A 26,432-nucleotide genomic window follows, 5' to 3' on the forward strand; every position below is an offset into this window, starting at 1 on the left:
GCCTGGGCCACACTATCGTCTATATTGACAAAAACGAAAACGAAACGAAATGATATATGATCATGATATCAAGAAATATTCCTTCCACCTAATAAAACGGTAAGATAAAGATTTTGCATCCTTATATGGCAACTCAAATTAATTTCACTTTACGTATCTATCTAAGTAGAACAAAGACAGTTTTTCATTTAAAAATTACTTAAGACTTTGACTAATGTAGGTATGATTCGACCTTAAAGCTAGTTTGCTTTGTTATTCTTGATAAGCATTTAAACATGGTTATTTTCAAACCATAAAATACAACAAACATAAACGAGATATTCAAGCTAGATTACAAACATTGCATTGGAAATGAATATAATTGAAACAGAACATTAAATGACCATGTTTAACATGATTTTTTCTTGTTCGAAAGTAATTCTTGTCATCGTTTAACCTTAAAATGATCGTTGTAGAGGGTTTTCATGACTTAGTTTTGTCCATCAACATATTTTTGAACTTTTGATATGATAAAACTTGAATGTTGATATGTGTTGATTGGCTACTGAAATAACATACTAAAGTCAATATTTTATATGTGTTCTTCATCTTTTATAACTGATCAATGATTGTGACAATGTGTGGTCGCTAAATATATTTTTGTTACAATATTTATCTATTTACTTGGATTCATTCGTGTACAGGAAGATCAATAATTGTTGAGTGGGGGCTCATATTAATTTATGTATATGATATGTTTTTATTCTTCAGTTGCTAGCTACTTCATGTAGTTTGCCTATTTTTTTTAGAATAATAATCTAACCAATGAAAAATAGTTTTGGTCATAGGCGTGCAGATTCTTACATCTTTTACACAATTTTGGATCAACATTCATAAAAATTATGTCCACCAATTTTTCATTGGTTTTCTTATTACAATGTTTTGTTGACCATTGTTATTGCTTTCATCACTTTTGTTGACTTCTTGACACATTCCCTTTTTTAGCAAGAAAAACTGTGGCAGGACTGTAGGATGATTGTTAATTTGGAGATCATATTATGTATTCATAATATAGGCTACATGTGTTAAGTTCCTTTGAAAACCATTGTTGTCTAGGGATCATTACATCCAAATGTTTATGTCACCCCAACCATAGTATAGAGAATATACAGTGGTAATATGGTACAGTGCCACTATGGTAATAACCTGCGGAATAAGATATGCATGGCACAAAAATACTCAATGCAATCTACTGTATGTTCTCTATAAAATTATACTATATTTTCCTATAACCGTGTCCCAATTACATTATGTCTTCCTTAGGTCCTAAGTCGTGAATGAAGTATTAGTTCAAAAAAATTACACCTGCTCATTTTTTTTATCATAATACCTTCTAAACAATGATAATGGTTATGAATTTTTAAAGAATAAAATTTTCAGTGGTGTAGCCAGACTGATAAAATGTTTAGTCCTTCTATGTACGTTTTTATATTCTTTTACTGTGAAAATAATAGGCATTTTACCTTGTGAGTCTTAAAGTGTCCCTTCCACCAGAAAAAATTTTTTAGCAATATTAAATCTGTCGATGATTTTAAGCCTCGTTAAAGAAAAAGTTTTGAATTTGGTCAAATCGTTTGATTCTTGTAAAAGCGTTAAATTCACTAAAATCGTATATTCTTGTGAGCCATGTCCGTGATAATGAGGAGTCTGAAACTAGCTAATTTTCTGACGTCATCCAAGGTAGTCGTGTTACACGAGTCGTGTATTCAATTGCTATCAAGTCAATGCTGGCTGAGGCACAACTTAAGTCTATAAGCGCCTAAAAGGATTGCCTTTGCACTAGTAAACTCAGAAAAAAGGTAAATAGTTGCGTTGCAGCCAATTGTACGAATGAGTCAAGCCTTTGCTCTCGTTTGAGTCTTCATACTATGCCTTATAATGATAAAAGACCCGAGGACAAAAGAAGACGGAATATCTGGGTTTTAGAGCAAAGCGTGTATTTGAGCCTTCCTGTGCTTCAACACTTTGTTTAGCTCGCATAAAACCAGAAGATTTGGAGCGTCAGTTTAGTAGTTTGCCGAATCAAATGAACGCTAATTTTTCAGGTCTTAAAAAAGATGAGATTAGAATTTGTGTCTTTCCGACCTTCCATGCTTTTCAGTCAAAATTCGAATCATTATCGTTCAAGTTTCATGGCTTTCCGAGTTTTCTGTTACGTATCCCGGAGTAAAGTTTTTGTCAGAATTAACAGACTGAACACTGAATTCTCATTTTGATTCATCGCTTATTTCGCAAGACATAATTTTCTCGAATATTATAATTAAACAGCGTGAAGCAACGTATATGTTTAATATAAGCTAAATATGTCCAAATGCTGACTATATTGGATGACGTCAAAATACCTTCTAGTGCCAGTTTCTTTTATAGAAAACGTTGGGCCAAAAATGCACAACTTCAAGATGCCATAAAAGCTTGTTGATTTGACCAAATTTCTGGAATTTTTTCTTAGAAAGGCTTAAAATCATAGACTGATTTCAAATTGCTAAAGAAATATTTTGGTGGCAGTACTGAAAAAGTGTTTGAGTGAGGCAGTGTCAGTCTGTCCGTCGTGATATCTTTGGCTGTATTCATGTTCATAGTCGCAAATGCGAACGATAACGAATAATATTGTTTTGTCTAGTATAGTCAATGCTTGGAACTTGATAGCTACACTGTGCAGTCCGTGCTTGTATTTTGTTCTGTATTTTATTTGTATATTACGTTGTTTATCTCTCACCCTGTGTTCTGTGTTTTGGTGAGGAAAATGTAAAGCAGACAGGATATAGTTTTCTTTATATTTATTTCAATTAGTAATGACAACGATTTGGATTTAACAGATCGTCAAAAATGACGAAGAATTTAAATATATTATGGCCCTATGGAAAATAACTACATCAGCAATGATATATGTACCATGTGCAATGACTCCTCGTTTTAACAATAAACATAAAAATTTAAATTGAAGCAGAATCATCGGCAACATAAGTCCTATCAATAAGCAAAAATTCGTACAACACAACAAACCGATTTCATATATCTTTTCACCACACCATTGTTAGACAAATAAGATATAATATTCATTTAAAAAAATCGTTTTAATTCAAAATGGTAAAGAACTTATCGTTCTATCATTGAAATTTATGAGATTTATAAGGACTTGGCAATTATATTTTTTTTTCGAGCTTCCTTTGCACGATATTAGCACGTGAACACCAGCACACATAACATGCACTGAGGGTAGAAGAGCAATAAAAAGGAAAGATAATGATAATTACTGGGGATTTTTATTAAACATTGAGCACAGAGAACGTTTTGTACCAAAAAGAAGTGCCAAAGGAAGGAATGATTTCATTTTGTGGCATTTTGAAATGAAAATATTTGTTGTTATTTTGCATATGTTATTATTACGGAATGGCCTTGTGACTTCACTTAATTTAATGAAAAATACAACACTAAGCAGTTGGACTACTGGCTACTGTTTGTTCCATGTACTCTAACTCTGGTCAAGGCTACCCACATTTACACACTCGTACCTATTTTTTATGTACCTTGTACATCTGGGGACGATTGCACGAAGCCTGGATAGCATTATTCGTCGGATAGTAAAATTTTCAGACTTGTAGAAAAAAGTGTTTTATTTTTCTTTGGTGAAAGAAATTTTTGTAATCTTAGAAGCAATATTTTTAGTTCAATGATTACTCAGTTCAAATCACATATTATTCCCTTGTAAGAGATTTTGTAAAAGTTTAGAACAATTTGTCATCTAATAGATAAAACTATTCTGCCTTCATGTAACCAGCCCCAGGTTTTCCTTTATAATCACAATGAATTTGTACCATGGAAGTCTTACCTACTTTTTTTCTGCAGGGAACAACATTATGTCTGTCTTGAGCTCAGACATGACATATAATGGTTTTAAGTTGATGAGATTAATTGTTGATGTTGGTGGAGAAGCTTTAAGAATAACATTGAGGAAACAACTGTCAGGTACTGATTTATTTTATGTTTTAAATGACAGAATAAATTATCGTACGCTTTTGTCTCTAAAAGATAAGCAAATAAAGCAACATCAATGGGATCTACTGTATCCTTCTCCTCCAATATTACCAAATGAAAATAAGTTTGACATTACTTTACTTTGTGTTCTCCTGCGTAATATTTGTGGTTTAAAATCACCTCGTGATCCAATATGGGAAAACATGCCTAATGTCACTGTTTATTCAACTGAAGCAGATATTACCCGTATCAGGTTATTTCGTAATGGTCGTTTTGCTCACTTACCTAGCACTTCAGTAAGCTCTGATGACTTTGAAAATTTTTGGCTGGAAATAAGCGAACCATTAGGTCGTTTAGGAATAAGACAGGAAGAAATAGATAGATTGAAAAACGAAATGTTTGGTAAAGAAGAATGTGAAAGAATTTTAAGTGAATGGGATAGATTAAAGAGCGATTTAACTGACATTAAAACTGAGCAGAGAGATATTAAGAAAACAGTGGAGGGTGTAGAGAAAGATTTACAACAGGTAAAAGATAGTCTACAGAATCGTTTATGTGTGATTGAAAGTAATCAGGAGGAAATGAAAAGCAATCAGAAAGAAATAAAACGTCAAATTCACTCACGTCCAGTAGAAGATATTTTAACAAATAACCTTGTAAGTTGTAATTTTGAAAGTGAAATTAAACATCATTTTGAAAAATTTTTAGAGGGAACACGGAAATGGGTTTTTGATGAGTTTTTAGCTTGGTTCGAAGACGACAGTTCTCAAAATCGTGCATTTGTTATTTCTGCTGTTGCTGGTATGGGTAAATCTGTAATTGCAGCTACTTTATGTAAACGTTATCCACAATATTTGACTGCAGTTCATTTCCTTCAACACAACAACAGTCGTTACAATAAAGCCAATGTACTTCTTCAATCTTTAGCGATGCAAATTAGTGGTAAGTTTCCTCCTTACAAACAACTTCTTGTGAAGAAACTTTCGGGTCAACTGTGTGAGCCTTTGAATAACATGAATGTGGAAGGATTATTTTCCTTCTTTTACTGAGTTGTTTTATAATATCTCAGAAGCTCCCAAGCGAATGTTAGTTGTACTTGATGCTCTTGATGAATGTGGTTATCCAGAAAGAGATGACCTTGCTTGTTTACTTGCTAATCACTTGCACAAACTTCCGCCTTGTTTTCGCTTTGTAATTACAACCAGACCTAACGAAGTTGCTTTGAATAAGTTCGAAAAATTAAATCCACTGTACATTAACTGTAGCGATGATCGCAATTTGAAGGATATTAAATTATTGATTGAAGAAAGAATTGGCTCTACTGACTGCCTTCCTGGTTTTAAAAACATTTTGGCAGAAAAGCTGACGGACTTATGTTGCTTGCATCACTTCTTAGCAGCGAAGTCAAAAATCAGGATTTGTTGAAAGGCTCCATACCGAAAGATCTCAGTGAATATTACGAAATTTGCTTAACAAGATTAAGTAAGGAATTAAATTCGTTTGATATCACTAACAAAAGGTTTCAGTCAATTTTAAATACTTTGGCTGTTGCTAAAGAACCTCTTCCTTGGAAAATGATTGATGACGTTCTTTGTTTGAATTCGAATCGCGACTCAGTTAGGGTTAGAAAAATTATCTCTTGTCTGTTTGTTACCAATGGAGAAGGATGTGTTTCGTTTTTTCACAAATCCTTAAATGATTGGTTGTTGGATGATCGAAAACATGATTACTCAGTAAAAACTTCTTATGGTCATCGACTTATTTTAGAATTTTGTATAAAATCTTTGGATAACCTCAAAGCTGAAGGCTTAAACTATGACGTCATTAAACATGTGACAGTGAGGTATTCAGTCAAGTATTGGTTGCTTCATTTACTTGATATTTCTGATAATGATTATATCGTTGAAAATGTTGGTAAATATCTTGTTGACTTGGAAGTTTTAGTTGCTTCTATTTTGGTTGATTCTCGTCGTACTTTTGAAAATTTTAAATTATTCAACGCACATGATGTGTACTTTCATATTTCTGAGGACATTCGATTGTTATTTAATGAAGTTTATTCTGTAATGACGTACTCTACGCGCTTTGACAATGAAGTAAATTTTTTGCAATACGTTGCCAACGACGTCAAAGACCTGTCGTCTCAAGCCACCACAATGCTTCAAACACGTTTCAAAGGCTCACCATATCTAGAGTGCAGAGACACGGGTTTTGTAAAAGCTCGATTATTACGTTTATTTCATTTTTTGAAGTCTGTTGATGTTTCACGAAATCATGATTACGTCGTCTGTGGTTATTCTGGATTCATCGTGCAACTTTTTTCATTGAGAACAAACAGATGTTTATGGATAAAAAATATTGCTGGTCAGCTTAAGCTATATGAAGAGGAAAAATTTAGCGCTGTCTTTCATCCATTTGAGGATTTGATTTTTGCTTCCCAGCTTGATAAGATACTAGATATTAATGGTAAAATTTCCTCCAGTCCGTTCCATTGTGATGATTTTACTTCTAAGTTCTTTACCAACAAATGTTTTTCTAAGGATAAGTACACAATGGTCACTAGTTACAAAGATACTTTGACAGTATGGGACGTTGAGAAAGGTGAGAAGAAACGCAGTATCAGATGTAATAATGTGACCTCACTGTGTTTTTCTAATTCTGGAAGATATTTGTGTGTTATTGAGGAAAGAAAAGAGGTTCACATATTTGATGTAGCGAATAATTATGAAACATTCGTTTACGACGATCATTTACCGTCTGGTAATTTAAGTAAGTCTGGTGTTTTGTTCACTGTTGGTCTTCATTCTTGGTGTTGTGTTTGGCCTACTTTCTTCTGGAGTAAACCTTTCATTGTAAATCCCACTGGTGAAAAACTTCCTGACTTAGATCCGGATTTCCAAACTTTGTTTTTTCCTCTTGATCCTTTCGATGAGAACAGATCTAGCTTTTCCTTTAAAGGATTTGGAAAGTATTATCATATATTGAATAACGACAATGTTCTTTTGTTTCAATACGGACGTGACTTTTATCTTTATTCAATACCGCGTGCATGTTTAACTAACAGTTACAGTTTTTATAACGAGAAATTTTGCTCAAATGTTAAATTTATGTATCGCAGCAGTGAAGAAAATTCAAGGATAGACATATACAATCTCAACACATTTGACTTTGTTGTCAAGGAATGTTTTTTTAGTGACATGGTTGCTGTAGAAAATAGAGTTATTTTGCTTACGGCAAAAAATATTCCTGAGCTTTGGAATAATGATTTGACAAAACTTGTTTATAGTTTCGATGAACTAAAAGGTACAAACAAAATTTTTGAGGTGAGTGATGTATCATTTGCTTGTCAAAAAACTGATTCTTTTGTGTTTTTCAATGTTGAAACCAAGCGAAAAGAAATATCAGTGAACTTTGAAAATTATCGAAATGTGCACGTATTTGCATGCAGCTCTAAGTATCACGTGTTTGCTGAAGTTGAATTTAAGGATCAGATAATTTACTGTGTGTGGCATGAAGACAAACTTGTTAATGGTTGGGATGACGTAATTAAGGAGGAAATCGTTAATTTAATCGCCGACAAAGTCATTGGAGAGTACTGGCGTGATACTACTGGCTATGAAAATTACGCTGTTTTTTCGCCTTCAGCAGATAAATTATTAATAAGTGACATGCGCAAGTATATGAAAGTATTTGACGTTAAAAACATACAAATTATTTACAGTTCTACAGAGAATTTTGAGCATTTTTTGGGGTCAAACTTTTTCTTTGTTGATTATATGTATGTATATAATGAATATAAACATTTGATTGATTTGAAATATTTTAAGATTGTAGAATTATTTCTCCCCCTTGTGAGTTTATTTCCAAGAACTCTATGTTACTGTCGTAAACGCAAACTTGCTTTAATTTTTTCTTCCTTAACGGTCCCGCTACTATGCGTAAAAATCGTCTTGCCACGAGAATAAATTTGATCTTTGATGATAAAATTTCTCGCCATTTTTGATATTGACCATATTATCTTTAAAAAAACCTTGTTCAATTTTTATGCATGATCCCTATCATTGTTGACATTTCAATTAATGTCTGTTTGCGTATGATTTCATGAAACGACCTTTGTCTAAGTTTGATTGTTCTGTACAGAGACCACAGTGTACGATAATGTCAACATTGAAAGAGATCATGTATAAAAGCTGAAGTTAATTAAAGATGAAAATTCAAAGACAATAAAGACAAACCATAAACACAAATGGTTTTGTGTCTACGATAATAATTTTCCTTGTACAAGAAAAAAAATTTATTGACTTTTATCTTATCACACAAACATATAAAGTACAAACTATTGCTAGTTATTGTACCATAGGTTATATTTTGTTATTATCTACACCATGTAAACATATAATTTTCATGCAAAGTATTCAGTGTAGGATGGTTTTAATATTGCACGTTTTTCGATACTCTTTTACGCCAAAAACAAGTTGTTACTAATTAAATCAATACTATCTTTCACTGAAATAATTTCTTAATACTTTTTAATTATTGCATTTTGATGTAAAAAATATCAATGCGTTAAGTTGTTAAGAGAGACAAAGACAGCCCAATTGTTACTTCGGTTATTTGAATATTTTCATCTTTATCAACTTGAAAAATGTAAATTTACAATAAAACAATGGTACATTTGCTAATTTGTTCTAGAAAAACTAAAAATTTGGCTGTCTTTCTCACTGACTGTTAAAAAGTAAATCATAAACTCTACAAGAAAATGACTTATGATTGACGTTCATCATCGTGATAAACATTTCAACTATTGTGACTGAACACTCCAAATAGTATAAACAGGAAAAGTTAACAAAAGTCAAAGTAAGTTTCGCAATATAGAGAGACAGAAAACAAACGAAAATGTTGCATATGGAAGGATGTTTAATGAGAAGTTTTTAACTTTTAATGAAAAATCGATATTGCAAGCATTGTTAAAGATTGAACACTTCTACTTTGTGAATCGATACTTTATGGGAATTATTTTTCAACAACGTCAACTCAAACATCAGCGGATATACTGCAAGTTACTTTACTAAAGTTTGATATGTTTATGGCTTGTCTGTAAAATTCGATATACTCTTATTTCAAACGATAATACAAGAAGGAGAAACTTTATTTCAAGAAGTGACGTAATGAAAGAAAAGACAAATTTATGTACCATGGCTCTCTGTGGATTTACTGTTGTACTTTGTAACGTCACCCAGGTCACGTGTTTATTGAAATGTCATCTGTTGTCAAAATTGGAAGATATGAACTTTTACATATTTAAAATGTTGAAGCTGGCTGTTCACTTTGTTACTTTTTTAATAAACTGAAGCGTGAAAATTATCATCTCATGTGGACGATTTGATGTGAACATAATGCATAAGTAATCATGAGAGTGAATAAAAAGAATTTGATTTTATTACATTGTGGCTATTGGAGATGCCTAAAGGATTTTTTTGCGTCTATAATCGAAGCTGCTTATTGATGAAAACACACTGTCATTGTGGCACTTGATCGCCTTTGCGCATGCTCTGAAATATATATGTACTTGAATGATACTTTAACATTTGTGATATGAATTAAGATTTTAACAGCAACATGTTATGAAAATTCAAAGCAAACGTCAACTATGAATAAATGTAGAATAAAAGTGATCATCTTAGTTCATATAAATGGTCAACAAATCATTCACAACAAAAGGAACTTCAACATCTAAGAACTACATCAAGTTATGAGAATGAAAAATATGGAAAAATTTCCACGTCTTTCTTTTTCAAGATGTCATATTTCTATATCCACTGTGTTTTATTTTTTTATGTAATGAACAATTTTAGATCATTAAATTTATTTCATATTGTTGTGTACATATCTACGTATAGTGAATAGATATCTTTTATAACAACTCATAAACGGACATCTTCTATAAGCAGACATTAGGTCGTGGTCTCAAGGTTGTCTGTTTACGAGTAGCTTGACTGTACGCAAACTTTTAATTACTGCACTTTTTCTTTACGTTTCTAGATTTTTCTTTTGATTTTTAAATTTTAAATGCTAAATAAATGAATCCCATATAACTCAACACCATTTTTTAGACTAATAGTAATTTGCCAACAGCCATGTGAATATCACTGGTGCTTTAGAAAAGGAGGTGTTGTATCTTTAATTCAAAAATACCAATTTTTAAAATTAGCATTCAATAGTTGTATTATAACTTTCACTCACATTCAGCAACATTGTTTGTTAATAACTGTCATCTTGTAAAGGAAGTTGAAAAGTAACCACATTTTATCAAAACAGAACAATTGCAGTTGCCATTTTAAAGACTGCCTGGGATTCATTCATTTAGCACTTATAAAAAATTATTTAGAGAGAAACTTTCTTTTTGCGCAGCGTTTTGTTGAACTTTGTTTTTTAACGCATATTAATATAATTTTATTCTATTGGTATGTTAGTGAAGAAATAATCGTTGTATTCTACAAAATTGTTACAATATATGTTTGTTCATCTATATGTAGTGTCTTAAATAATTTTCACATTTTTCTACCACACCAAACCTATGTTGGGATTCTCGGGAAATTAGGCTCACTATTTCCCGGGGGAGAGCACATTAAGTGTTTTGTTATATAGGGGAAAAATCATAAATTTTGACAACTCTTCAATAAAATCAATTTTTTTCGGCGGGGGAGTTGGCCTGCAAAATTTCGTTGCAAAATTCTATGATTGACCACAGCACTTTAGGTTGACTTCCGAGTGTTTTCTTAATTCTTTTTTATTAATAGTTGATTTTCGTCGCTTAATAAGCTCGAGAAACGTTATTTCAGTTCTCGGTTTGTTCGCTGTTTTATTCGCTATAATGTTAAAATGAGCGGGCAACATTTTTTCACTTGTTTTCCTTGCAGGAAACCGTCGTGCATTTATTTCAAGTCATGTGACTACCAATAAACCAATCACAATTACTATACACAGCTCCTACATAACAATACAACTAATTGTATAAATAGACATAATTCGAAAGTTGATTTGCCAATTTAAATGGTTTGCAGGATTCCAAATCTAAATGAAACGACTTTCATGCACATCATTAGTCTCCTATAAGTTATTTCGGAAAATGCATCAGTGAGACATGGTTATAAGGAATTAAACTTTCGGAAAAAATTGAATTTTATAATACTCTTTTTTGGTACATCCTGTATTTGTTTGTTTTTGGGAACACCCCGTGTAAGTAGATATCATGCAGCTTTGTCACACTTTTGTCACGGAGCTCTTACCCGTGCCAGTTAGTTTCCAGTCCCCTAAAGTTGAGCGGTGCGCGCGCATGTCAACCGGAAATAGGGTTTAATAAACATGGCATGGCATTGGATGGCGTGAAAATCGGAAATACGACAAAGCTGGAAGTTGCATGCTATTGACAAAGTAACATTAGATCCGTTTCCTTTTCTCAATCGAAGGTAAAAACGGTAGAAAACGAGGTAATTGCATTTTATAGTTTATACTTTATCGAAAGGTTTACATTCTATCTCTTGAAACAAATGGAATTGAATGTAGACATTGATCTGGCATTAAGAATGAACAAATTGCTTTTGGAGTCGGAAAAGAATGAAATAACTGTACGTCAAAGTTTGTTAGAAAATAAACTTTTAGACTGCTATGCTGAAGAAATTGCTGCAATGATAAATGCTGAAGTAAATAAGAACTGCAATGGATGCATGATCAATCACCCCTCTCAGCGTGAGCATGACTGTCTCATGATGGAGCATGACGAGCGTATGTTGTTGCATTTTGATGATGCCTTGGAAAATGTGTCCGAAGAGATTGTGATCAAAGATTTTATGAAAAGCATTGAAGATGTCAAGCCGCCCGTTAATGGACTTGAGATACTAAAATACACTTGTAACGACTGGCGTAAAGTATTTGTTTCGGATAAAATGAACAAACTTAAAAAACGAGTCATTCAACATTTGTAAATTTTTATTTAAATTAATACATCAAGTCTTCGTTGTCAATGTTCTGCGTCGAACATGATGCCCTCTGTACACAGTTTTCTGAATGAATGAAATAAGAACCACCATATAAAATTGCTGCTTCCGTATGACAGTTTATATATAAACGCACCCATGAATTACAAACTTACATTACAAATTGACGGACAGCGGCGTCAACACTTGCGTCCGATACACTACATGAATGAAGACTAAAAATCAATGACATGAAACGCAACCTGAGATTAAAATATCTTTAAAGGCATACAAACCCGCAAATTCTACATTTAAATTTTCCCCGTGACTCCACTAACGGGGACAAATGGACAGTATGTCCACATTTAGCTTTGATGAAAAAATCATCACAGTGATCACATTTTTCTGAAAACGAGGAGATAGATTCTGTTGAAGATAAAAACATTCTCTAATTTGAAATAAACAGAAAGAGCTCGCACTTACTAATTTCAGGGTATTCCTGCTGCTGCATCGATGCCATTCTGCAAAATTTTCTGATTTGCGTGTCTTGATTTTTTGCAGAGTTTTTATCGTCTTAACACATACAAAACACTTTTAGTATTTCAAGTGGTTGAAGTACACAGCGCATGCGCTTGAGATGTGACCTTCGCTGCCATCTCGCACGTGTAAATTTCAAGTGGTTGAAGTACACAACGCATGCGTTTGAGATGTGACCTTCGCTGCCATCTCGCACGTGTAAGTTAAAAATTACCATTGAATAATGAGGCGTGGGTAAGATCGGTGCAGAATCCTGCTGAGGGGAATGATGCAGTAAATGATAAGGACCAACGAAAGATGCCTGACAATGTGAATAAAGGAGCGGCATGAACAAAAGTCAATATTAAAGGGAAATGAAAAGAGCCTTTAACATACCGACATGATACAGTAAATGACCCTAGGAAAGATGCCTGACAATGTGAATAAAGTATCGGTTTGAACATGAGTCAATATTGAAGGGAAATTAAAAAGAAAAATCATGTTGTGAAGATAAGATCCTGCGGTGTGGGAGGGTATCATACAGAGGGAAGCGATGCAGTTAATTAATGATGAGACCCTCAGGAAAGATATCAAACAATGTACCAAACAGGGGTTACTGATTTGAACAAGCGTGAGTCTTACACTTGAATGTGATTCTATTCAATTCTTTACTCCCAGTATGAATGAGACCTATTCTTCTTTAAAGAAAATCATGCGTTGGTAAATGATTATTCATGTGAAGGCCAACCCTTTAAAAAAGGTGGAAAATGTTCTTGTTGCACACACAACTTGAACAGTGCTTCATAAACGTGTTAAATCTGTGTTAGGAGAGCAAATAATTTGAACATCATGGTTTCCATTGAGAAATATCCATGTTTCTGTGGTGCAGGCCTCGAGAGAATCGTGTCTAAGAAGGACGAAGGACGGGCGTATGTTAAGTGCAGAGGTGAAGGATGCACATTGCTCTGCCACGAAGAAAGGTACCATAATATAATGGATGCCTACGAAACGAAAGTCGCGAAAGAATTCAAACCAAACAAGTTCCCCCTGTGCAAATGCGGTTATCCAGGTAGTCTCAAGGTCTCCCAATCGAGCAATAATCCTGAAAGACCCTATTTTCGTTGTCAATCTATCGTCGACGGAGAAAAATGTAGCTTCTTCCATTGGGGCGACGCGACTATGAATAGCAAGATCATTATGAAAAAAAGAAAGGTAGAACCGAATGACCATAAGAGGAAAGAGCCTAAAGAAAAGGAACCTAAAACGGTCGCCGTTAAGAAACAGAAAAAAAGGGCCAACCCATTCCAGGACGATGAATAAACGCGAAACGTTAAGCAATAGCAACAATGCATGCACAAACGGTTGATCACTGTATCTAACTATAAAAAATTCACGCAATAAATTTTTTTAATGTATCGCTTTGAGTGTTTGTTCATTACACATACAATACCTTTCTGAACACCTCAATATGTTGTCTGTTTGTAAGTATTCAATTACTCTGTAGGAGTTCAATGAACATATACTATAAAATAAAGCATGATTTCACAAATTGCCATTACCGCATGAAAATCATCGCCAGATGATCATGGGAGAAAAAGAGTATCTAGAGCGTTTACGTGTTCGAGCCATCAGAAAAAATGTAAAGGCAAAACGTTTGCTGAAAAAAGTTCAGAAAGAAATCTCTAAAGATAAAACGGATATTTCAAAAGTGTTAAAATGGGTAAAAAAATCAACAAAGTTGTTGCAGCAAAGTGTTGAACTTGTGGAAGAAAGAAACAACATAAAAAATCAAACTAAAAATGATGAAAAATCTGTTAACTTTGTGCTTGAAAAAGTTTCGGAACGATATGTTCGTAAATTCGGCGCCAAGTCGTGTATATTCCGTGCTAAGTTAGACGATCTAACCGTTCGCGATAAGCAAATAAAAGTCAAAGACATAATGACTGAGCTCGATGGCTTGTTTGACGACGCCATACGTCAGGTGAGAGTGAAAAAAGCGCTGTGTGACACAAAGCATCTTTTTAATTTTTATGTTAATGTTCCTAGGTAAAAGAACAGTGTGATTTTAGAACACCATTGGAAGATCGGCTTCGTGTAATGATTAGATCGGATGCTTTGAAAACACCAATCAGCACTAAGCTTCTTCCTGCCGCTGAAATTAACTCTAACAGAATTTTGGGTGAAATTACAAAAACTTTGCAGAGTAATGAGAAGATTCCTTTGGACAACTCGTTTATCATCGACCTTATTGGTGTAAAAGCGCCTGTTGGGAGTGGTAAGGCCCTCAAAGTCTTAGATTACTCTAAAGACAGTACTTTAAAAAAATCGATTGTAACTATCAAGAATAATGATAACCTATGCTGCGCTCGGGCTTTAGTTGTAGCCTTAGGGATGGCTGACCACCATCCAAAATTAAAACAAATGAAGATGGGTAGACCTATACAAAAAAAATTAGCCTTAAAGTTGCATAAACGTGCCAATATTTTGCCTGGTAAATGTGGATTGAGGGAAATTTCAAAGTTTCAAGGTGTTCTTTCAGACTATCAAATTATTGTAATAGACTTTGATGCACGAAACACTTCAATTTATGAAGGGCCTAGAAGAGTAAAAAAGCTAATGCTATACAAACACGGAGATCATTTCAATGTTATCAATCCGGCAAAGCTCCCAGCTTTTTTCGGTAAAAGATTTTACTGTGAACAGTGTTCAAGCTTTGTAAACAGTTATATTGATCACCCATGTTTTGATGTCTGCAATACATGCCTACACAAAGGATGTGCATTAATTGAATCGGAGCAGCATGAATGCCCTGACTGTTATAAGACCTGCCGCTCAAATGCATGTTACAACCTACATAAAAAACAACGTAGATTAAAAGGACTTAATCTTCCCTCAAAATGTGACAGCACGTATAAATGTCGTACATGCAGTGTCATTGTCAACAGAAATAGACAAGACGAACACAAGTGCGGAGAATTTAAGTGTCATATCTGCAAACAGCTGGTTGCTAGTGGGCATTTATGTTTTATTCAACCCGAACCAGCAAAAAAGCCAAATGCTAAACTCATTTTCTACGATTTTGAAACGGATTTTACAAGCGGTGAGCACGTTGTGAATTTTGCAGTTTTACAGTATGCTTCAGGTGACGAACGTGTTTTCAAAGGATACAATGCATTAAATGATTTTTGTGAGTTTCTGTTTTCAAGACAGCATATAGGCTATATAGCAATTGCCCATAATGCCAAAGGATTTGACGCTGTTATCATTCAAAAATGGCTCATACAATATCGACCGACATCGGATATGCATGTCATTCATTCTGGTCAGAAAGTAATGCAACTATTTTTAAAAGATTACCAGATGACGCTAATCGACTCGTTAAACTTCCTAAGTATGCCTCTTTCCGATTTGCCTAAAACGTTTGGATTAGATTTGTCGATGTATTCGAAAGGCGATTTCCCTTTTAAATTTAACACACGAGAAAATCAGACATACGTTGGACCTATTCCGGCTCTTGAATATTATAGCCCTGACACAAAGTCAAAACTTAAAAGAGATGAGCTAATTGCATGGCATCAGAATTTAATTGATGAGGGATACGTTTTCGACTTTCAAAAAGAAATGTACAAATACTGTTCTCAAGATGTAACTATTTTGCGTTTGTGTTGTATGGAATTCAGAAAGCTGTTTTTGGTCGAAACTCATGTAGACCCATTTTGTTATTGTACAATTGCGTCTTCGGTCATGGCAGTGTTTCGTTCAAACTATTTAAAAGAAAAAACCATCGGCATTGTACCTAAGAATTTTTACCGTGATAGTAATAAACCGTATTCAAACAGTGCCATTGAGTGGCTGGAGTTTGTTTCCTTTCAAACAAAAAGCAATATCAAACACGCTCTTCATAATGGGGGGGAGAAAGTTATTTATGACCCATTGTTAAACAAACATTATTATGTCGATGGATTTTGTGAAGACACAAACACCGTGTATGAGTTCTACGGAAAAGTTTATCACGGCTGCCCTTTATGCCTGGATTTGAAGAGTGAAAATCCTTACCGTACAGGTACAACGCTAAGAGAAGCATATAACCGAACCATTGAGCGTGAAAAAAGATTAACGGAGTTAGGATATAAAGTAAAAACCATATGGGAGCATGATTTCAAGCAACTCAGACAAACTCCTCAAATGCAGCATTTTTTAAACACACATGAATTTATAACAGACCTTTACCCTGACGATAGCTTTTTTGGTGGAAGAGTTGAGGGTTTTAAACTGTTTCGTAAGGCCGAAGAAAATGAGAAAATCTTTTAACGATTTTACAAGTCTTTATCCATTCGTTATGAAAAATCGCCGTTATCCTATAGGGCACCCTACAATTATTCGCAAAAATTTTGAAGATCTTTCAAATTACTTCGGTTTGATTAAGTGCCGCGTTTTGGCACCGGCAGGCTTGTATCATCCTGTGCTCCCGATGAAAGTTAATGGTAAATTAATGTTTCCATTGTGTAAGCGATGTGCTGTAACTGCCTCGGCAGAATGTCATCATTCCGAAAACCAGCGTTCATTTTGCGGGACGTTTACGACCATTGAAATGAACAAGGCAATCGAAAAAGGCTACAAAATTTTGGGTGCATGAAATTTGGCATTTTGAAGAAACATCGGACAGTTTATTTAGTGAATATGTAAATTTCTTTTTGGTTGAAACAAGAAGCTTCGGGCTTTCCGGATTGGGTAAACTCAGACGCAGACCGGGCAAAATATATCGACGACTATCTAAAGCACGAGGGAATTCTATTGCGTAAGGAAAAAATTGTGAAAAATCCAGGGTTAAGAGCGCTAGCAAAACTTTGTTTAAACTCGCTTTGGGGTAAATTTGCACAACGTAATGATATGTTAATTACAGAGTTTATTCACGATCCGCTTGTATTTTACAAACGACTAAATAGTGCAGACACTGAAATTCACGACATGCAATTACTGAATGACGATTTAGTCGAAGTTGTATATAAGCGTGATTGGGAGTTTCAAAAAGAAAATAAAACAACAAATATTTTTATAGGTATTTTTACAACTGCATGGGCGCGTTTGGAGCTCTACAGTTTGTTAGATTTACTAGGAGAAAATTCGCTCTATGCAGACACAGACAGCTGTGTGTATGTTGCAAAGCCTGATTCTCCAAAGCCTCCTTTAGGAGACTATTTAGGAGATTTGACCGATGAAATTGGTGAAGGCGAGCACATTACTGAATTTGTCTGTGGGGTCCTAAAATTATGCTTTACAGTTAGTAATGGCGAGCAACACTGTAAAATAAGAGGCTTTACATTGAATTTTAAAAATAGCTTGCTTTTAAACTTCGACACGTTAAAAGATATGATTTATAATTATGTTGAAAAACCGTCAACTGTACAAATAGAAGAAAGTAAAATAGTCAGGGAGAAATGGTCGCATAAACTTGTAAATAAAAATCAAAGTAAGAAATATCAAGTTGTCTTTGACAAACGTATAATAATAGACGGAGGGGCCAATACCATTCCCTATGGCTATAATTGGTTCCCGTCAGCGGAAATTTCCAACAGTTTACCTCAGATCGCACGCGAAGCCGTGGCTAATGATATTTTATTCACATCCGTGCATCCAACCGCACTAGAAAATTACAAAGAATGTATGACAGGTCAAGGTGAATGTAGCGAGTCGATTGATTTAATGGCAACCGACTCTGAAGACGAAGAAAGCTTTTCCGAAAGACAATCCGATGTGGAGTTTCTTGACGACATTGATCACTCCGACAGTGAACTTTCGTTTTACAGACAGATTGATAATCAAGTATAGAGTCGAGACAGGTAAATTAATAAAGTGACATGCATATAATCAAACAGCGTTGAATAGTTAAACAGTTTCGAATCAAGGACATGTAAACTAACAAACAAATATACATATTTTTAGACTGAGGTTGTTTGACAAATTTCTACACTGGACAAGGCTAACGATGATTGAACACGATACGCAGTCATTTCAATGTGATCGGTATGTACAGACGGGAAACAGCGACGACAATTGCGAATCATGCAATACATCAACATTATACAGACAAATATGGAAACTATCGTAGAAGGAACCAACACATAAAAGTTGACAGTTTTTTCTTTCGCTGGTGGAACTAAATACATGAACGATGAAGACGAAACCATTGATTCTGACAGTGACGGTGATAACGATAAAGACGAAGACGACGAGGGCGACGTGTGTGACAACTGTGACAACTGTGACTGCGGCAATGAAGAGGAGGGCTGTAAATGTAACAAGGAAGGTGGTAACGGCCGTGATGACTGTGACGATGAAAACGACGAAGACAGCGACAATGATGACGACGGCAGTGACGATGTAAAATTCAAAGAGGTCGTGGGGTGATGTATGTAAAAATTTGTGGGAATAAATTGGACTGATGGTGATATGGACGTTAAAGAGTTGACGGACGACGACGATAGCACAACAGTTCTTGACATTGGACATGGATCGTGAAGAATGTGTAACAATGTGAAGTTTACAGGACAGACCAGAGGGTTTTCACGAAGATCTATATACAGAACGTTCGGGAACGCACGAATTAGAGATGTCTCGTCAACACTTCTGATATGGTTCTTTCTGGCTGAGATTATTTTCACTCTTTCATCTTTTTCATTTACCGGAATACCATTAAGGTTTAAATTGGAACAATCCAACATACGGTATCTCCTCACATAACCGCATTTTTCAGTGTGGATTTCTCCCACGGCCATAAAAAAAAACACCCACAAAAGCAACGAAAAACTCATTTTATCGAAATGTAAAAAAGAGCTATGCTGTAAACAATACAAACGAATGAACGATTAAAAGACATGCCTATGCTTGTGAGGATTTTAAAGTAAACCCTCAAGTGCTTTTTAAAATTTTCTGTCATAAATATCTGCTAAAGTATGGTGTGTTCATATGTAATCAAAAGAGATTTTTGTTGTTTGATTGATGTAGATAATTAGAAAAATATTTAATAAAAATTACTCACTGTCCAATGTATTCTTAATGTGTGCACTTTGTTCACTATTTTACAAATACAGCCCCCACCCATTCATGCCAGTCGAATCATTCCTTATTTCTTTGAATATGTCAAAATGCTTACTAGTGCGAGTGGTTATAAAAGTGAAAGCAGAGCATGTTTGCTTTTATTTGCGAGACAATGGACGTACGTTTTAGAACACCTGCCAACTTTTATGTGTGTGGTCAAAGTCAGTCGGGCAAAAGCTATTTGGTTAGGTCGATGCTTTATAATTTAAATGAACTTTTTTATCCCGTTCCGAATAAGATTATTTACTGTTATGGCGAACGGCAAAGTGAATTTGGTGAAATGGAATCGAAAATTCCAAACATTTGCTTCGTCGAAGGATTCCCGGACAACTTATTTGATATTCTGGAAGGTTGTCAAAACTCTTTAGTGGTCGTTGACGATTTGATGTCAGAATGTTCTAGCGATCAACGAATGTCCGATTTATTTACCCGCGGGTCACATCACCGTGGCGTCTCTGTCATGTATCTAACACAAAATTTATTTCCGCCTGGTAAACAATCCCGAACAATCAGCTTAAATTCCCACTACATGATCATTTTTAAAAACCCCAGAGATTCACTAGGTATCGCAACATTGGTACGTCAAATGTACCCAAAGAAAACGAATTACCTTTTGGAGTCATTTCAAGACGCCACATGCCGCCCTTACGGTTATCTTTTGCTCGATTTGCATCAACTCACATCTGACAATATGCGTGTCAGAACAAATATCTTGCCCGGTGAAAAGCAGATTGCCTATGTACATAAGTGATAAGCATCGACATCAACAGTCATTTAAGCACCATGTCTAAACGAATTAGGAGCAATCTTCCATACCTACAAGTACTTGCAAAATCTAAGCCGAAAATTCGAAAGGTTATCATCGAACATGGACCATCTGATGTCATGTTGTGTTTGTGAATGCGCAGTTAATGTGTTAAAAGGAACTGTACCGATATCTGCGAGTCAAAACGACGCTTGTTGAGGTATAAGAAACATCTCAGAGCCTTAGCGAACAAGAGAATTTCAAGAGCTAAAAGAAAAACTTTTAAATCAAAAGGAAATCTACTGAGCGCCTTCCTACCACCGGTTTTGAACGTTCTAGGGAGTTTGCTGAAATAATGAAGCATGCCAAGCGAATGATTTTAGTACCTGAAGACGTTTATAATAAATATGAACAAAAGCAAAAATTTGAAGTTTCGCCGATTACCATGAACATGATGCAAAAAGATACTCAACTCTCACACATCCTTCACCAAGACGGTTTAAGTGACGATCAAAGGCAAAAACTTTTTAACACAAACTTTGAGCAATTCCTTAATTTGAAGAAACAAAAAGATATTCAGATACCCACAGTACGCGTGATGGATACAACCGACGGGGAAGAAAGAAACACGGTAATAAACAACGAAGTGCGTACATTAGCTGACTCCGTCATTGTACAAAGTGTGCCGAAGACGATGCGTGAACGCGCAACAGCAATACTGCATCGTATTAAAAGACATCCTGATATAATAACTTGGGATGATTCAGGACAAGTCAAACTTGACGGTGTTATTATCCCTCAATCAAATATATCAGACCTCATTAGCGATGCCGTAAGAGGGAGAAAGAATTTCAATCCTACAGGTTCTAGAGAATTCTTTCGCGTTTTATCAAAAATAAACATTCCTCGCGATTTGGTTCGGAACGATGTAAGATGGGAAGAAGCTCAAATGGAAACTTCGCCCGATGAAGAAGACGGAATAGCCTACCACAGAGGCTCAAGAACAAAAATTACAACACCTAAACCTTCCCCTACACTAAAGAAAACTCGTTTACGTTGGATAGACTATTAAAATTTGACATGTAAAGATTTGTTTTGTTTAAATAAATAGAGCAGTTGATATCAATTTCCTGACTGTTATCATTAGAATATGCAAATAGAAAACACAGGCAATTAGCTTACACAAAGAAAATTTTATTGATAATAAACGGCTCAAGCTTTTACAACAAATTTTATTGATAATAAACGGCTCAAGCTTTTACAACAAATTTTATACTTGACTGAATGCTATCGTTTAGGGTTACACTAGTTTCTATATGAAAATGTCTGCTAACGAAACTTGATACCTTGTTATCGTTCTCAACAGTGTTACCATCAAACATGTTTACAATCTTATTCATGCTATATCCTCGCACTCTATGGCTGAGGTAAAATATACAATATTGTCCACATACATCCGTCCAGATACTTTGCAATTGACGTTTATTAAATCCCCAATCATAATGTTTCAAATAATCTCTAAAGAACTTATGATATCGCTCTGGTGGTTGTCCATAGCTATCGAAGAATTCGGCTTTTCCTTCTGAAGGAAAGTAAAAGGCAACCCAATGGGTCCCCGGTTTTCCGCTTACATCCGTGTTTGCGATAAATCCTTTTGGGTAGCTTTCGATTTCTTTAGGCAAACGGTCGGCTGGAAAAACGCCGAGAAATTTTTTTCCTGTTACCGGATCGGATTTCAAAGCGGTCCATATTTGTGAGGTGTTCATTTATCCAATGTAGTCATAAACGACATTTCTCTCTCCGTCGATTTGTATTATATTTTCAAACTCACCATAACACACAAGGCTAACTGCCTGAGTTGGCGGTGTCGAGAATTGTAAGTCAATGGCCAGATTTCCTTTTTGCACCGTGTTAAAATGTTCGGATGCACTGCACATATCGGGGGGTAAAGTCCGCGCCGAACAGGGCAAAACCGTTTGGGAAATCTTCACGCGTAATGCCATTGCCTGTGTCGTAATACATTTTCCCAGTGCCTGAAAACTGCGATAGAAATGCTTCTATAAATCTTGGATTCGCGCCAAAGGACAAATTGATTGGTTTAAATGGTACAGATTCACCATTTATTGAAATGCCTAACGATGAAATGTTGAAATGTTGGAAATTGAATGGGTTCTTTTTGTAAGCTCCATTGAATGACGCACTTTCAACAAGACCAAAAACAAACGATTTAGGCACTAAACCATTGAAAAGGTTATCTTTTTGCAGCGAAGGGTTTCCAGAAGGAATAATAAAACTTTTACAGTCCACACGCCTTACAGGGTAAATGGCTGGACCTTTTTTCAGGGCAACTTCGTGAGCCAGAGATATACTAGGATTCACTTTGACTTTACGAACTTTAAGGTATGCATCTATCAATTTCACTCTAAAGGCTGCACCGTCCACCGATGACATTAAGACAAATTCGTCACTGGTACGGTTCATGACCACTTTCAAATCAACATAGCTAAGTAAGTAACGTTCACCAAAGAAAACATCGCAAAGATAGGACCTGCCATATCAACAATTTTACTTCCCATGATAAACTTATTTCTTGTCTTCAAACCCCTGTTTGGACTTGCGTGAGCAGGATCTGCATTATCCATCTGACCTGCAGTATCTTTGTAAAATAACGCAGCGGTGAGCTGTGATTGTTTGGCTGACGGACCATAATTTAAAAGTGTGCCGAGATATGCACGATATGGATATGTTCCTGTTGCTTGTGTAACTAACTTTCCTTTTAGAAACACGTCAACTTGCTTGAACAAACTGTGCAAGAAATTGTTTACAGGTCCAACTTTAGTGTCATCATCGATATCCCCACCATCGGCTTTTGTTACTTTCGCTCTAGCTACCAATATTGTCTTAGACATGTCAACATAATCTTCAGTGCCGGGCGCTAAAAATGTAATTGGTCCATTTTCAGATACGCTGGACACAGGTTGATGATCAATCCAATGCCCTTTCTAAACTGACTTGTGTTGGTGGGACAGAAAATAAATCAAGTTCGGTTTTTGTACATTCTGCAGATTTTGGATGAACGAAATCCATATTTAGCCGAAAATGTCCTCCGCTTCTTTAGCTGCTTTACGTCTCTTGGCTGAACTGTGAATGGCAATGGAGGTCGTCGCCTTTCTCTTTTTTAGCTGGTTTTCTTGACCGTTTCTTTGAAGACTTTCCTCTTCCTGTTTGAGCAAACTGCTGCATTCTGTTTACAGCCATTTTCCCCGCATCTTTAGCAGCCTGATTTACTCTCGATTTTGCAGACTCTTTCACACTTTTCCCGGAGATAACATCGCCTAAAACGTTTGCTCCTGTGTTAAGAGCAATTTTACCCAGAGCTTTTGCACCGCTTTTTTGCCAGAGGTATTACAGCTCTAGCTAAACTGCGAAATAACCCACCAAGACCATAACCCACTTGCCCATATCCTCTTTGCCAAGGTGCTCCTTTAAACACAGGCGATGAACCGTATCCTCGTTGTTGGTTGAGATAATATTGAACATAACGATTTGTTAGAGTCATATTTCTTATGTAAAATAAGACGAAGCTTGCTTTCTGAAATGAAGTGTCACTATCGACTTCCCTCGTTCAAATGCGATGGGGTTTCCTAACTCGTCCCTTAAGAGAATTTCGATGTCCTCAAAAGATTTTGTTTGCACGGGTATGTATTGGATATTAGTGAATGTTCTTGAAACAATGTCTCCATATTTTCCTTGAATGGTAACTGCCTTTAGTAATTTTACATTGACGTCTCCAACAACTTGCGGTTGTACAATGTTGCAATATACATACATCATGACGGATCCGTGCAAATCAGAAGCATAAGGGCTTTCGGTTGTTTTTGAAATCTCTACGTCTTTTCCGCCAAAACCAAGTAAGACCGACATTCGTTGATTAAATGATATTTTGTAACCCTGTCTTACATGCACTTTAATTTTTTCTGTGCGGGGGTCAAAGCTCAATTTGATATTGTCTTTTACTTCTTTGTCCAGAGTCTCGTTAACTGATTTTACTAGGTCGAAGGCTTTTTCATACAAGCCATAGTTGACATATACCGGAGTAGGTAGACCTGTTTTGTGAGTTACATATATATGTGTATCCAAACCTTTTTTCAACGTGTACCATGTATGAGGATATGTAATTGAATACAGTCCTACTTCCCAATTACCATTTAAATTCACAACGTGAGGTAGTTTTACGCGATAACCTGAAATCTTATTCTCAGGAAATACAGAGAGATGCATTACTAGGTAATGTCAGATAGAAGTGTGTCCCGCTCATCTTTAAGGTATAATGTGAAATGAAAAAATCATGAAAACGGTTACGTTTTATATATGTATTTCCGATGCCGGTACCCATGAATTAAATTTGTTAGGGTAGCCAGACCACTTTACAAAATATTGTACATTGCCCCCTCTACCACGTTTCTTAAGTATTTTTTCAATCTCATAAACATCGTCTTTCTTGATGACTTTTTGAAGTTCTTTTTCATAAAATGTTCCTTGAAGTTCGTCCCCTTCATGATCTTTCAGTCTGTATACAGGAGGATTGCGTGGTATTTTTTGACTTACAGTGAAAATTTCTTTTGAAAAATTCGGTAAATACCCCTTCTCAAACTTTCGTTTTATTTTACTTATTCGTACTTGATCACCAATATCAAACTTATAATTTACATGCGTAGGCTTATTTAGTTTGCTATCACCGTATAAATTTTGCCGAATTCTATCTTCATTTTCACTTGTAACGTTGATCGGTTTTTCCTTAATGCTGCGATGCATGCTATGATTATAAGAATACAGTAGATCAGGAAGCATGTCAATGTATCTCATTGTTTTGTTTGCTGTGAAGTAGCGCCACATTTTAGTTTTCAGTGTACGTATCAAACGTTCAACGATGGATGCCTTCGTCTCGTTAAATGTATTAAACAAGGTAACGTTTTCTTCTGCCAAAAGTTTCTTAAAGTCTCGATTAAAAAACTCCGAGCCTTGATCCGTTTGAATGTGTGTGGTTTACGTCCTGATGACAAAATCTTTTAAAAGCTTCTACCAACGACGATCCTGTTTTCTTTTTTAATGGAACAGCCCATGCATATTTGGAAAAAACATCAATACAGATAAGAAGATAGCGATAACCATCATTATACTTTTGCAAAGATTGCATGTCTGCAAGATCCAATTGCCACTGGTCGTCAATACCACTCACTACGACACGATTTCTTTCAAACTTTCTTCGAATAGGTTTATGCAAAGAGTATGCGTCTTGTTGCATGAGCCATTCTTTAATTCTTTCACGACTAATGTCATATATTCCTTCTGCTTTTACATCGCGGTACAAACGTTCAACACCTCCGTAGCTTCCAGGACGTTTTGGATTGAAGTATACACCTGCTAAGTACTGGTCAACGTTACTCATGACAATGTTCTCGTGATAATAATTTTGCAAATAGATGTCAATTTCTTTTAACTACTCATTATCGATGGGTTCAATGTTTTCAGTTACAGACAATGTTTCTTCTATTGCATTATCTGTTGGAAGTTTAATTGCGGCGGGTCCATAATTTTTAACAGTTTTACTTGTGTATCCTGCTTGCAAATGACCCTCAAGATTGAGATCGTTGCGTCCAAAACTTATACCCAAGCGAAACATTTTCTGACGATTATGATTTTTATCCCTTTTTGCATTTCTATTTTCACGTTTGCTGCTACCGATCCCCATTTTCACAATGACATGGTCATAAAACAACTGAAGACAAAATGCAATAACGTTGAAATTTATATTTTATTTTTTTGTCAAAGCAATTACATAGTTGATCTGTATTTCAGTTTACAACTACAATCAGCATAGTCAAAGAGATGTTGATAAAAAGGAGGACGTTTTGTCTCCGTGTACATTAACATTAGTTCTACCCAAGTAACACTAAACAGTTTGTCAAAATATGTCTTGTGAGAATTCGAAGGTCCACTGTACTTTAGAAACTTAAAGGCTTCACATATTCCATTCCAGACATGTTCGCGATTGATTGTTTCGACTGCACGAGCTGCAAAAT

General features: G+C 35.4%; 1 protein-coding gene across 1 annotated transcript in view; it reads left to right on the plus strand.

The window, feature by feature from the left end:
- Positions 1 to 26,432, plus strand: part of LOC124452083 — a gene marked incomplete at its 3' end in the record, with an annotated part of 41,819 nt that continues 15,387 nt past the window's right edge. Inside the window, exons 1-3 of the mRNA XM_047002676.1 lie at positions 1 to 99; positions 985 to 1,039; positions 3,886 to 4,005. Of these exons, the coding sequence (XP_046858632.1) occupies positions 1,012 to 1,039; positions 3,886 to 4,005 (148 nt within the window). The remainder of the gene's footprint in view (positions 100 to 984; positions 1,040 to 3,885; positions 4,006 to 26,432) is intronic.

This window comes from Xenia sp. Carnegie-2017, unplaced genomic scaffold (assembly GCF_021976095.1).
Source record: "Xenia sp. Carnegie-2017 unplaced genomic scaffold, XeniaSp_v1 HiC_scaffold_24, whole genome shotgun sequence".
Lineage (NCBI taxonomy): Eukaryota > Metazoa > Cnidaria > Anthozoa > Malacalcyonacea > Xeniidae > Xenia > Xenia sp. Carnegie-2017.